This window comes from Diadema antillarum, unplaced genomic scaffold (assembly GCF_040938485.1).
Source record: "Diadema antillarum isolate AM-2024a unplaced genomic scaffold, OU_Dant_1.0 seq00002673_RagTag, whole genome shotgun sequence".
NCBI classification, from domain to species: domain Eukaryota; kingdom Metazoa; phylum Echinodermata; class Echinoidea; order Diadematoida; family Diadematidae; genus Diadema; species Diadema antillarum.
Genome location: NW_027273273.1, coordinates 1 through 15,272, shown reverse-complemented (window position 1 = coordinate 15,272; position 15,272 = coordinate 1). Strand labels below are relative to the sequence as shown.

Sequence of the window (15,272 nt, the reverse complement as noted above, 5' to 3'; positions counted from 1 at the left end):
TGTTTCCACTACCGGTAATTCTTCATTATCGCACTGTACGTGTGTCTAATGAGAAGAACCCATGTTACAACTTCATATTCATACAGTTTGTGTGAAGTGTATGGTGTATGATGTGCAAAATACCTGAAGCGTGTCAGTTCTATCAACTTAGAGAGTACCAGGTACGAACCATGTACCTATCGGTACCGGTACTGCAGCTGTGAGCCTGCCCCCCCCCCCCCCCCCCCCCCCCCCCGAGTTTGATACGTATGAGAAATGACTGTTTTCATCTGCATTCACATGGATATATGTTTCTTTGACAAATGATAAATGATCAAAGGTACCGGTAGCACAACAGCTTACCACGATACCGGTATCCGTCTCATAAATCTTCAAGTACCTACGGTAGGAACCGGTACCTACAATATAAAAACATTTTCCACTTTTAACTTTGTCTTTCTGTGTGAAAAATGTTCCTGCTAATTGAAGAATTTTTTGTTTGATTTACATAATGCACACTCTGTAACCAAACAAGGACCCTACAAACATCAACCGTTACATCACACTTCCATATCTAAACACAAACACACATACATACACTGCCCAAATTTATCATGACAAGTGTACCGTACAATATACTGTATACCGGTATCACAGAATTGAGCACCCACTCATTTGACTTTATTGGCTTATAAATCGGCAATAAAACAAAGTGCTGAACATTAGCATATGCAAAAGAGACAGGTCAATCCACTTTAGAAGATGGATAACATAAAATACCGTACTGGTAATGATTCCTTGTTGAGAGCAATAGCAAAGTATTCTTTGTTTATAAAAGTTTGAAGCAAAAAAAAAGAAAAAAAGATTAAAAACCATAAAAAATAAATAGATAAATACCCCAGTAAATAAAAAGGCTGTCTTACTGTTTCCATTATTCAAGAGGTATTGAAAGAGAAGATGCAGATACAGTGGAAACTCGGCACAACAAAATCCTTGGGACCAATACAATTTGTTCTTGTTATATCAGAAGTCAATAAACAACACATAACAACTTAAATAAATTAATCAGGACTAGAAAAATAAGCTTGTTATATCAAGTTTCCTCCATATAATTGTGTCTAAAAGAACATGTTGTCTTGAACAAAAGCTGTAAGAGGAAATCAAAGTTTTTCTGTGCCGGGGACTTTAGACAGGGGGTAAAATGCTACAGGGATTTCAGTGCCAATCCGCACCCAAAGCACATAAATATAACAATTTTGACTGTCCAATACTCTAAATTAGTATATTGCAAGTACACCAATTACAAACCCACATGTAAAATTGACAATTCATGAAAAACACACTGGCTTCCTTGACACAAAATGGGTTGTAAATTGTCTCAAAGGTTGTTAGTTGTTATAAACTCTTTTCTTTCAAAATGGGATGATAAGTCTTCTACATAAAGAGGTGTATATTGCATATATACAGATGTAGTATCTCAATCTCCTCACATTACATTCTAAGGTTGCATGGAAAAATAACAATATTTTCTTTATGTCCTGTAATGCCCTTTGTCTAGAAATCTAGTACATGTTTTATTCTACAACACTTCACTGCTGGTACATTTTTTTTTTTTTTTTTTTTTTTTGAATGAACAGTTTCATGACAGGAAATATTTCCACTGTTTAGAGTAAACTGTAAGGTCTTTGATCTCACAGCGCTGACCAGAGTGAAATTACAACTTGGTACATTGGAAACGCAGCAAACACTGCACTAACTACACTGAGGATTGGTGTACAAGCGAAGACACAGTTGCATGAAAGGATGGCGATTTTGGAAAGCTCATCTCATGAAATGCATTGCAAGATGACTGAAATGATTGAATTATTTCTCTCTCTCTTTCAAATTTTTCCATCAAATTTATCATGCTCAAAAGTACCAAATATCTATGCTGTATATATCTCATAATTATTTCCACCAATCATGTCACATAAAAATATCTTCTAGGAGTAATTTCTCAAATGTTGCAAGTTCTCTTTCAATTGGTTTGCTCTTTTTTTGCTTTAACTCAGTATACTCATTGCTACTTAAAAGAGTAACATGAAGTTTTATATTGAGTCAAAATTGACAAAAGTTCTCATCATCATAGTATAAAACAACTAAGTTCTTTCCTAAACTTCATGCAATCTACAAAGTGTATCAAACGAAACGGTACCAATGTGATATCAAGTATGTGATATAACATTGTCGCATTACATATGGCATACATTAAATAGGGATCCATGCATTTTAGTAATGTTTTATTAAGCTCTTTGGTAATGTGCAATTAACTGTAACAGTAATATACCTGTTCATCAGCTGTGCTTTGGCATTGCTTCTACACTGCATCCAGAAACCACTACAGCTTGCTTCACCATTGTGCATTATTATGGTCATTTCATTTCACTAGAAATACACACATATCACCAACATCCAAAGACAAACTGACCGCATTGTTTCCTATACTTGTCTTTTATGTCCTTACAATTGTAAACCAGCAGATCATGGGCACCACAACATTCTTTTATTTCATGTTTGCATCTTCAACACAAATATGATGTCTGATACGCAGAAGCACCAGACACTCACAAAATTCGTGTGACTGGTCTTGTGAACAGTTTTTACGATTTACGAACAGAATTGTTTGATCTCAATGAAAAATACATAGGAATACAAGTAGTGCAGTCAATATTCACACATGAAAATTAGGTAGGCTCCCAAGAGCAATTGAGGAGATACTTGTATTTTACATACATTGCAATAGACAAAAGTAATCCCCCAATCCAGGACGGCTCTTACTTACTCCTATCCAGTCCAGATTCTGGACTCTTATTTTTTTAAATTGATATCTTTATTCAAGATGCTATTAGTGCTAAACCTATACGCATCAATTTAGAATATGATGGCATGATCCCACGAACTTGAGGAATAAAACAAGTCCAGACCAACTGCTCCAAGCAAAGGATTTTCCCTCAAAAGTTTGAGAGAGCGTATGCATGAATTCCAAGTGTGAGAACTTTTGACCTCTGTCATTACTTGAGAGAATCTGTCTGGACTCTGGTTTTGTTTTGTTTTGTTTTTTTGTTTCTTCACCGGTTCTCGTGTCATCACTCCATTTGACACATACAGGTTTTTCAGCAGTTTGAATATTAGACATCATAAAAAGAGCCCAGAACTAGACTAACTTTACCCGGGACAGGAAGAGTTTTAGAACATTACAGGAAGTCTCCTGCGGAATTGGGGCAGTTTGACTGCTCTGCAAGAGTCTGAGAAACAAGACATTTAAAATGTTGAAATAAAAAAATGAAACACAAGAAGCTACATGTTTATGAAAACAAAAAGACACAGCCAAATGCATGTATATTAAGAATATTGCAATTCAGCAAACAAGGGTAAAAAGTTTTTCACATTTCAGATACTCATATTAGCAATGATAACATCTCGCTCAACAATTGCCGTTGTCCAACATAAAAATATGACCTGCAATACTCTTTTACAAGGAACTCTTCAGTGCCCCTTCTGTGCCATATTTGATTTGAATGAAATTCCTCTCACTTTAGAAACTCTGGTCCTCTGGTCCCCAACGCTGTGTGACCTCCGCATTTAAATGACTCAAAATCCACTCAGTTTATGTTTGGAAGGCTCCACAACATATGTATATACAGGGATGCCAACCTCATGAACAGCACTGCCTTTTCTGAGGGCTGAAAAGTGGTATTTTGGGTGAAAACACAAGTGTTTTTACCTGATCTGCAATAGACATTTGCAGTACCAGGGGTTATAGAGTTTGGGAGAAACAGTATTTTCCATGAAATCTGCAGAATATTTGGCAAAGTACAGAACAAAATGTTGCCCCCCAAAAAAGGTACCTGGTGGCATCTCTGCATAAACAATAACTATGATATATTATTGTGTTTTTTCACAAGTTTTGGCAGTACCATGGATTTTTTTTTTTTGAGGGACATACAGAGATTCCAACCCCAAGCACCTTCTGATCTGGAGATTCTCCCGCCCGAAACCCCTAGCAAACGGGAGACTCCAAGTTGATGTGTGCGAAGCGCGAAAGATGCTCTCTGGTGCTATCTAAGGCTTATTTTTTCAACTTACGGTAGCAATAAGTAAGAAATCCTTTCCACCGGGAGACACAGTGCCAGGGCAGGAGAAATCAAATCTCAAGCGGGAGAACGGGAGATTTTGCAAAAATGGGATTTCGGCGGGAGATCTTCCGTCGAAAACGGGAGAGTTGGAGTCTCTGGACATACATGTATAGTATAAACAAACAATTTACAAGAAAATATATCACTCTGACCCTAGACATCACCCCACCCCCCCCCCCCCCCCCCCCCCTGCAATAAAGAAAACATTGTCAATGAAAGTAATGCAATCATAAATGATATGCTGTCATATATTATGTATTGGCTCATCAACATGAATGAGCTGATAATTATTTCATATCTCCCGACCCTCTTATAAATATAAACCAGCTGGTAGTCAATCATACTTTCCAACCTTCCTCACCATGTAGGCCTCTGGTTACATACCATACCATCAGCATATACAGAATATGAAAGTAAGCATTCCTAAATAAAATTTGCCAAAATATGCCATTTATTTCCAAGATTATTTTTAGATGGTGTCATCATAAGCACTTTCTTTTTGTTCTCGATGCGAGTTACGAGCTACACCATTATTTCTTGGCAGTATTTTGTGCCCTAATGTATAAATATCTACATGAGATACACTAGCAGAAGCCTCCCTGCTGTGAATGGGTAACCACAGTGATGATGGCAAGGAATGCTGCAAATATTTCAGCACCTTTTTATTTGTTCTATTCGGCTTCATTTGCCACATAAAGTGAAGAATAGATACAAAATGAAACTCACTACATTTCATAAAACAAGGCTGCTGCACAGAATTAAAACTCTTGCCAATTTGGAGTCTGCATGAATCATGGCATAAGCAATGAAAATCAGATACCAAAAATTTGCAATAAGAATGCAAATTCCATTTCAATTCTCTGTGGATTAGAGAAATCAAGAGAATGATTTTTAACTTTCGCACCAGCCACACAATGACCACTTAATGCAAATGTCCAATACAAATGACCAAATCAAGGCTGCTGACTGGCAACATGACGTACGCATACCAAAAATGAGCTGCGTGCATTTCCACAGGATGGGTTACAAACACGTTGCTTTCCATCCGGCGAGTCCAGTCCATCCAAGCCTACGAAAACCTTGTCACTCTACATTCCCTCTCTCTCTCTAATGCCTCTGATGACAGAGTTTGCGTGGGTTCCAAGATTTGGCTGAACGTGAGTTCATATTTCAGTGATTCCTTCTGTTCTTCCTCTCTCCACACACTGGGCATGGACTCGGAATCCAGGGAGACTTCAGTCTTGCATACCTTCTGTGGTTTCTCCATCCGACACCTTGTGAAATAACCATCAGAAATGTTGATCTTGCGAAAACATAGTTTCCATATGTCTGCAGAACTGTAAATTTTTGCTCAAGAATGTAAACATATATGCATAAGAGATGTGGGAAATTATGGCATCCTTACGCAATTTGAATTGGGTAACGACAAAAATGCGAAATATTAACCAAAAATCGATGTCGATTACCATTCATCCATTTGAAGTCTAACTTCAGCCAAACCTTTTTGGTTAATCCCAAAATTATTATAAATCACAAAACTGGAAAGGGACCTCCCCTTGTGTGAATACCAATTTTTTACATAGTGATTCTGCAGAGCTGAAAAAAATAAATACTGCAACTCATCTTTATACCCTGCAGAGAGCAAAATTTACTCAAACGTAAATTTCCTCTTTTACAGTATAGTGATTGACAATTGAATAAAGACTGTTAGCCCTTCCAGCAAATTGAAAAAAAAAAAAAGTTAAAGGGATGGTACAGTTTTGGTTTAGATGGGGTGTGACATTTCCAACGTTTATTCTTTTTTTGAATAATAATTAAATAGGGAAAAAACATATTATTCTAAGAGAAATTCAAAGTTCACTTGATGAAAATCCGTTTTGAACCAGCTGAGATATCCATAACAAAGAGATCCTATATTAGATTGTTTTGTCTTTACTCTGTTTTATGATATCTCAGCCATTTCAAAACCGATTATCATCAAATGAACTTTAATAGAGTTCCTCTTATAATTGTATGCTTTTTAACATTTCATACAGTGGTTTCAAAAGTATCTCGCAAAAATTAAAAACCTGAATTCTCACCTCAACCAATACTACACCCTTTAATTATGGGGTGTTGTAAGAATGTTTACCTTCATTTTCTTCGTTGCCGAGCAACCATCTTCGATGTCTTCCTCTAGCGCGCATTCATCGGTGGACGTCTTCTGTCTGGACAGCATGCGCTCCAGGATCTCGAAGAGGATGTTGCCCTTCACGTAGTCATTGTCGACGAGGTTGACCAGGTAGTAAGTGTCGTGAATGAACTGGATGACGTGCCGTGACGTGGAGTTCTCCTCATACAGATTTCCCCATGACTCGAGCCAGAGGCCAAAGGCTTCATCCTATCAAATGACATTGGCAAAGGACTGGAATAAATCCCCATTAGCATAAAGCACTCTGACGGCTAGCAATCTAGACTAGAAATGTCCGTTGTCTTGCAACGGAAACAGCATAGGCCTATCCCCCGGGTTGTTGAGAAATCTCTGTCACCAAGCCAAAATCCTCCTAGTTTCTTGTTCCCAGTACAGTATATATCCAACAGAGGGGAAAATAGCTTTTGGAAGGCTTGGCTATAGTGGCCCAAGTATGCTGCATATTTTTACCTCCACCAAGGGAGGAGGTTATGTTTTCGTGACCGTTGGTTTGTCTGTGTGCAAAATAACTCAAAAAGTTGTGAACGGATTTGGATGAAACTTGCAAGAAAGGTTGAGAATGAAACAAGGAACAGATGATCACATTTTAGTCGTGAGCCGGGGAACTTTTTGAAGGATTTTCAATATTTTGGCAGGTAGGGTCAATGAACTTGGGATTTCAAGCTGCGTATTTTGTAGGTTTGAGTTGGAGTTCTTGCTCTAGTTTCTGGTCAAGGGCGAGGCACGCTGCACAGCTGTTATTGATGATGTAACAAAAGATTTCTATAATTGGGAAATCGGGCAATTTTCAGGATGCATACATATGGGTGGAAATCACTGATCTCTACCAAAGAACAAGATCAGTGGTGAAAATAAGCTATTTGGCGGAGGTCTGCGCTCTCAGAGTGCTTCTCTAGTTGTTAGTTAGTTTAGTTTGTTTGTTTGTTTGACAAGTTTGTTTGCTTGTTTGTTTGAAAAGTTGTAGAAGGTATTGTGGCAGCTTCTAGTAACTCACCTTCCATGACATGAAGCTGACAGGGTCAACGACCGTCGGCTGTTTGACCTCAGCACAGGGGAACACTCCCCATGTCACAGCATTTGGTCTCAGACGGTCAGCGTTGGTGATAACGTCGGTGCCCTGCATGGAATGGAAAGTATTAAAAAAGCTGTGGTCACACAACTGGTTGTGATGTCACTTTTTCCCACTTTCTCTCAAGAAACATCTCCTCTGTCATTGTTATTATTATTATTATTATTATTATTACTATTATTTATAGTGCGCTTTTCCCACAAGGCCCAAAGCGCTTACAATCAATTCAAAACATGTACGACAGTATGTATAATTGGATAAATGTTATATATACAGCTACGAACTAGTTGCTACTGAAAAGATGTGTTTTCAAGGCTTTTTTGAACACACTGACTGATGGAGACTGTCTAACGGTAAGTGGTAAATTGTTCCAGTGCTTTGAAGCAGACACAGTAAATGTCCTATCACCGGCTAAGGTGCGAGTAACAGAGTATGTGAGACGAAGCGGATCACTAGATGACCTCAAATTTCTAGTAGGTGTATATAAAGTCAAACAGGCGTCTAAATATTTCGGAGCTTGATCGTTAAGGATTTTATAAACAAACAAAACTAATTTGAAAATTATCCGTTGCTTCAAAGGAAGCCAGTGCAACGACTTCAGAAGTGGCTGAGATGGGTAGTCCCTAGAAACCTGAAACACTAATCGGGCTGCCCAATTTTGAAGTCGCTGCACACGATCCAGTTGAGTTGAAGGAATGGAAGAGAGAAGCCCGTTACAATAATCTATACGGGATAGAACTAAAGAACGCACTGCGTTATGACATGCAGATTGATCAATAAATCTCCTAATCCTAGCAATATTTCTTAAATAAAACGTAACAGTACTACAAATTTGAGAAATATGTTGAGACATTGACATTCGACAATCAAAAATAACACCAAGATTTCTTATTGTTTCTGAGGGGCTAATTAGTGTGCAACCAACATTGAGCTGAATGTTTGAAAGACCGCGCAGATTGTGGGCTGAAGCTGCCACAAAAAACTCAGTCTTCGAATCATTCAGTTTCAACTTATTTGCTACCATCCATTTCTTAATATCTAAAATACACATTTCAAGTTTAGTGATGGCATTAAAAGAAGCTCCTGGAGTCTTCGGGTCATAAGAAATATATAACTGTATATCATCATTGTTGGTGCAGGTTTTGAGCTGGGCAGTCACCTATGACCTTACATGTACAATGTATACTGGAGGCTTAATTGATAAAGGTAACTTGAAAGGCAACTGACCTTATGGTTGACCACGTGGTAGTTGACCAGTGGGTAGTCCTGGAGAATGTGGAGCAAGGCAGCCACGTTCTCTCTGGAGCAGAAGAACTCGAGGTATGCCTGCATTTGAGAGATGACACCATAAACAGAAAACGGGGACAAAAGCGACAAAAGGCAACAAGGTGAGATATGGACCTCCTCGTTCATGGCCATTAGTGTAAAAAAAGAAAAAAAGAAAAACCCAGGGCCATGTTGTATCTGGATATTTATATATTTCTATAAATATGGGTACCAAAGTGTGACAATGACCTCAAATTTTCGAATTGGTTATGTAATGAAACTTAGCTGTTTGCGTACTGTGTTATATCTAAGATAACAGCCAATAAACATTGCACTCACAAATACTCTAACATTTCTTTGGTAACATGTTCATTCACAACTACCCCATAAATGTTTCATGTGTAACATGAACACCAAAATTTGTAGATTTTCTGAAATTTTTCTAATTCGTAAATACATAATTCTATTACATTCTATTTGATACTCACTCCGGTGTAGCAAATGAACATATTTGCAACACACGAGATGAATTGGAGCATAAGGAAAAATTGTTTGTGTACAATTTCAATGTGCTTTTTTGTAGATATCCACAAAATATGATTTTTTTTTTTCTTGGCAGGTCTTAAAACTTGTTTTGTTTGAAAAAGCCTCATTGAAAGAGTCAAATCAAGTTCAGGATGCACCAATATGTTTGTTCTTAAGACTCATAAACCAGTATAGAATATTCGCAAGTAGTACCTTGCAAACATATTGGAAAAGGCCTAATTCACCGTGTAACATGAACACCAATATTAATGGTGTTCTGTTACTATGTGAGAGAAGGATTGCAATAAATGTATCTTTATTCTATACATAATCAAATAAAATAAATGTTTTAGATCAGTATTAATGCATATATTGACATGGTATGGCCTAAATTTTTATTATTCCAAAGAAATTCCTGTAAGGATGTATACTTTGTTACACAGGCTGAGGTTTCATGTGCAACAGGTTTATGCAGAACATCACATAATCATTTTCCAGAACATTTGGTCACAATTGACACTGTCTGTACCAATTTCTTTTGTTTAATCCAACCGACAGGGTCATATGAACCTTATTTTAATCAAAAACACTATTCCTAATTATATTTTAGCATTTTGGCTGAAATTCAATATTTCACGGAGTAACGGTGTTCAGGGGAACACCAAAATGAAATTTCACCAATGAGGCCAATACTTGAAATTGTAGACTGAAGGAAAATGCTCTTCTCATCTGCCTAGGATTAGGAAATGCATACAGAAAGGTACTTTATAAGATACGGGAGTTTTGAACAAGACAGTAATTCAACCCAAAAATTTCACAGAGTAACATTTTTTGAGAACACTGTCAGAAAATGAAATCATGTTTTTCTTGTTCTTTGTTGAATTTGAATGGAAGTTGGACTTAAATTCTATTTAATGTTAGCAGGTCTTACAATTTTAATGCAAGCTACAACTGTGTGTCAGATTATTTTAGCTTCTACAAAGCTTTCAACATATCACTGAGTAACACATTTTTGAGAACACCAAATGTTACGCATGAAACGACTATTTTTGCACTCACCTCTTAAAGAGACTGTAACATTTTCTCATGAATTGTGTATTCAGTATGCATGAACATGTTCTAACTGGTCAGTGAACATTTCTGAGGGGCAGTTTTATTGTTTGGAAAATGTATAGATTAAACTATTTCTGAAACCTACCAAAAATGTCACACTTTTTTCACCAAAAAAGTAACAATATTTACACATTTATGCTTAAAAAACACATGTTGGTTGTATCAAAATATTTGAAATGTATCACCGTTGGAAAGCTTTCTGACTGCTTTATAGTTCATGACCATAATTATTTAGAAATTCATTTTCATGTAGCCAGCACAGCTAATTTCATGATTAGACATCAAACAATTACTCCTGGTACCCATACTAGAAGAAATACCCATGTTAACAAAAATAATATATATAAGAATTATTTCACCCAACAGTCCCAAACAACAATTTCTGTGCTTTGGTGCTGCTCTGCCTTTTTATTACAACCTTTACTATTCCTTCTTCGTATTACATGAAGTAGGGCAAAAGTCTCTCTTTCATATGAGGTCTTCATTGGCAATACTGTTATCAACAATGATATAATTTTCTTGATAGTATAATTACTACAGTTATAAAAGCCTCAAAATTCCAGAATTCATATCTATAATTAACACTGCACTGAATGTGAAAGCAACATGAACTTTAATAGGGGTTTCAAAGTATCTAAAGTGGGAGGATGTCTCAGAAGTTTTTGTCTTTAATTACAGATATATCAAATTATTAATGTCTTTATTGCAACAGGATCCTTGTCCGAGTATCTACTTTGCTGTCTTGGTCTCAAAGCTCATCTTTGTTTCTATCTTTCTTGCAACTACACTGTATAAAGTTGACATCACACACAAAAGAAACAAAAAACAAAAAACGAAATCTAGCTGTTGGTATCTAATTCATGAAACTCTTCATGAAAAAAACAAACAAACAAGATTTTCGCAATCTTTGATATTTCACATTCAAAAATGAGAAAAGTGGAAATGAAACCTCAAGAAACTGACATTTTAGGTGGGGTTGACCCCTCCCTAATTATACATGTGCTAAGGACTTGATACATTTATCAACATTCAATTACTCCATGTGTCATATGCATGTTATTCACTGACACTGAATGGAAAGGTGTGGCACCTTTAAAAACAAACAAATAAATAAACAAACAATCACAATAAATATGAATTGGTTTTCAACTTTCTTTGCAACATTAAAGTTGTACTACATTAAATTTTGCATCAATTTGTTAAAATAACTATTCTATTGAATGGATGGTTATCAAAGTGAATCATGCTAATTTAAAAGGAGGTGACATTAAACATCTATGACGTCTGACAGTGCATTCTTTCCCACAAATAAGTTGATTCAAAGTTTTTCAATGGCCCTTATTGGCTTTCTCTGGTTGTTTCAAGGTCAGTGCCTGAATACAATTGCAGCAGCAAGTGCACTCTTTCAAACACATTGTATGTGACCCGATACAACAAAAGGATCCCAAAGTCGGGGCAGGTCGATTTTCTGAAAACAGTATGACATTATTTCCTTACTCTTCCGCTTTACTGTCATGTTTAACACGACTCATAAAAGTACTCAGTTGCGGAGATACTGTATTGATGATTTTATGAGAGCATGTTGAGTGGTCCAGGAAATCAACGTTATGAGAAAACCCCCTTAAAAGTTTTCCTCTGACACAATTGTGATCAAGGGGAAGTAAGACAGTTTACTCCGCTGGGCAATAGAAGGTATGCCCCTAGCAACCTCGGCGATGTTCATTCAAGCTTAGCGCCAGCGGTCTACGCACAACCAATCAGCAACCAGGATGTCACACAATGACCAATAAGATCACTCCCTCGTTGCTGGGGGTGTAGTCTATCTGCGGCGCTAAATCCAAATCCTCAGACACTTTTCCATTCCACTGAAAATCGGAAAATCATGGCCCAGAAAAAAAGATTTTCCTTTGATCATTTAGCTGCAAAAGTTCGGTAGATGATGGATGAAACAATGGACTAAAAAATGATGCCAAAAACAGGAATTTGATTGTTTTGACATATTTTGATGATCTGACTACAAACTTGATTTTCTCAGCACAGCCGTCGGCGACTTTCGAATCCTTTTGCTGTGGCAGGTCACATATCATCTTATTTTTCTCATCTTTTCTCTGTTTCGTACGTGTGGCTCTTTTTCAACACATGAAGACATATCAGTGGACCAAAAGGCACAACAAACTTTTGATGTCATTTGTTGTATTACTTAAAGTATCAGACTGTACAGCGAAGTGTCCATAGTTACTTGACTGCCAGAAAAATGAAATGCCTACCATAAAGATTTCTACAAACCAGTGGCTTGGGGACTAATGCCAATTTGATTCTTGCATTGCAAATTTCTTCTATTGTTTTATTTTGTTTTGATGTTCCTGACAAAGAAAAACTGTAGCACCCTACTTCCATACATTGCATGCACAAAGAAATGCAAATAGAGGAAACTGCTACCAGTACAATTCATGCATGTATGCATCACAGCAAAACATGGCTGATCTTGCATGAATGTCTGTTTCAGCACTTTACTTTGATCATATACAAATTGTAGAGCAAATTTTTAATCAGTGAGTCAGCCCTTTTTCATCAACTGATGATATGGTTTTAGAAGTGCAGTACATTCTGAAATCATGGCAGATCAGAACAAAGATCTTGCCGGTTGCATACATGTATGATGAGTTATGTGGCCATTAGAAACACAGAGTTAGGAAGATTTCAACAAGAGGAAAAAGAGAAAGATGAAGGAAACTCTTTAATCAGATCAGAGTCCAAGGGTCAGAAAAACTTGTGGTTAGATATGTGGCTAATATCAATCATGGCATGCAAAGGGAGTTGTAAATGATGGCCACCGTACAGAGCCAGGTTGCATCAGGAAAAAGCCAAAGTGGCTTTGATGCTGAGGAAGAAAGAGACAGGGACAGCTTTACCACCACGTCGGCCACGCGAGTACCTTACGCTACCGGTCAACAGGCTTATGTTACCTTTTGGTAAACATAACCGTTAGCTGCCCCCCAGCCCACGACCGGGTCAGAGGACAGGGCACCGTTTACGTTTGGCTGCGAGTTGATGGTCAGCACGCCGCGCTTGTTGACGGACACCAGCTCTTCCTTCAAGCGGATCGTCTCTGGGGAAACCTCGTCGTCATTCCACGGCATCCTGGTGACCTGGGTCAGAGGGATGAAAGGAATACTACCACTGTAATGATAACATTTATAACACCAGCAGCAGCAGCAGAATGATTGCACTTATCAAATTTGAATTTTCCTCAAAAATCAAAATAGATGATGGAAAATGAAAAAACAAGGAAAAGTAGAAATTACGCGGTGCGTAATATATGTCCCCGCCGGAAGTAGCATTTAGTAGCAAAATGTACAATATAGGTAAAAAGATCAAGGTCAAAGGTCAAAGAAGTCAAAGGTCAAAATTCTGTGTAGAAGTTTTGAAGCCCTCACCTAGTGCCATCACATAAAGCAAACGGAATCGACATTGGGTTAGAAATGGCGAAGGAGTAGCATTTTGTAGCCAATGTACAATATAGGTCAAAAATCAAGGTCAAAGGTCAAAGAAGTCAAAGGTCAAAATTCTGTGTAGAAGTTTTGAAGCCCTCACCTAGTGCCATCACTTAAAGCAAACGGAGCTTTGAAGTTAAAGGGGAAATCCAGTCCAAATCTAAGTTAGTCTGATAAGAAAGAGTAAAATATCACGAGTTCAATGATATAATTTTGATTGAAATCGGATGAAAAATAAAGAATTTATGAGATTTTGAAGTTTCGCTATTTTTGGGGGAAACAGTTCTTGAAACAGTCAATATGAATATGCAAATGGCAAAGTGAGCACATCATCCTCTCACAACTTACCATAAGGGAGAATTATAGTCTGTACATAAAATTTTTGACATTTTCAGTTTTTCATTCAAACGCAATCATGCCAGAGGCTTAAATCCTTGTATATAAAATTGATCACTATCCTGAAGTTATTCAACCAGGAATAACATCATGTTTCAGATTTCAATGACAGAAACATTGAATTTTCATTATTTCTTTTGTTTTTCTTTTTTGTACACGATCAAAGGAAAATTGTGAGGGTATGACTGGGTTAGCTCACTCATTCGCATATTCATATCCACTGTACAAAAACTGTTTTAAAGAAATTAGCAAAACTTCCAAATGTCACAACTTCCTTATTTTTTTATCCGATTTCAGTCAAATCTTTACCATCTTTTAATACTCTTTTTTTTTAATTATCAGACTAGTTGTAACTTATATTTGGACAGGATTTCCCCTTTAAGGGTCTATTCAAGCCGACAGCGCCATCCTCTACTGATGTGGTACAATAGATGATTCCAATGGAAGACAGAAAAAGGATATCCCTGCAAGAAACAACACTAAAACCGCCATATCAACAACGCTGACCTAAAAGTGAGTTTCACTTCATATGCCTGTTGAAAATTCATCAAATAAAGTTACTTTTTTTGCAGGTTTTGATGGAGGGTCCACATAGTAGTGGCTCCCTCCTTGTTTTGTTTTGTTTTGTTTTGCTTTCCTTCGATGCTCACCTTCTTGCCGTATCTGTTGGGGGTGCCGGTCAGGTAGCAGGTGAAGATCTCATGGACGTCCTCCACGCACGTGATCTGCTCGCCCCACATGGACTGCAGCTCCTTGGGCGCCGACTTGCTGGTCAGGTAGAAGAGATGGTAGTCGCGCAGCTCGCCAAAGGCGGGCGAGGAGGAGTCCCCCCACCTCCCGTTTGGGAACTCGTCCCAGTCTTGGGTCCTGTGTCGAATGGACAGTACATGCAATGTTTGTAAGTTTGGGTGGAGTAGGGACTGATTTGCATCTTGGATGCCATAGTTATTTCATTTGTTATTGATGATTTTACTCTTACCACATTTATACAAAATAAAAAAAGTCATATACATGTACACACACACACACACACACACACACACATGTGTGTGTATATACATGTA

At 37.5% G+C, this 15,272-nt stretch overlaps 1 protein-coding gene across 1 annotated transcript; it reads right to left on the bottom strand.

Moving 5' to 3' along the window:
* Positions 1-4,457: 4,457 nt before the first annotated feature.
* Positions 4,458-15,075, bottom strand: LOC139715043 (methylenetetrahydrofolate reductase (NADPH)-like; the record flags this gene model as incomplete). The annotated part of the gene is made up of 6 exons (XM_071626668.1): positions 4,458-5,428; positions 6,286-6,534; positions 7,340-7,462; positions 8,642-8,740; positions 13,285-13,467; positions 14,859-15,075. Coding segments are annotated over 6 exons (910 nt in total), but the record flags the coding sequence as incomplete, so codon positions are not given.
* Positions 15,076-15,272: the final 197 nt, after the last annotated feature.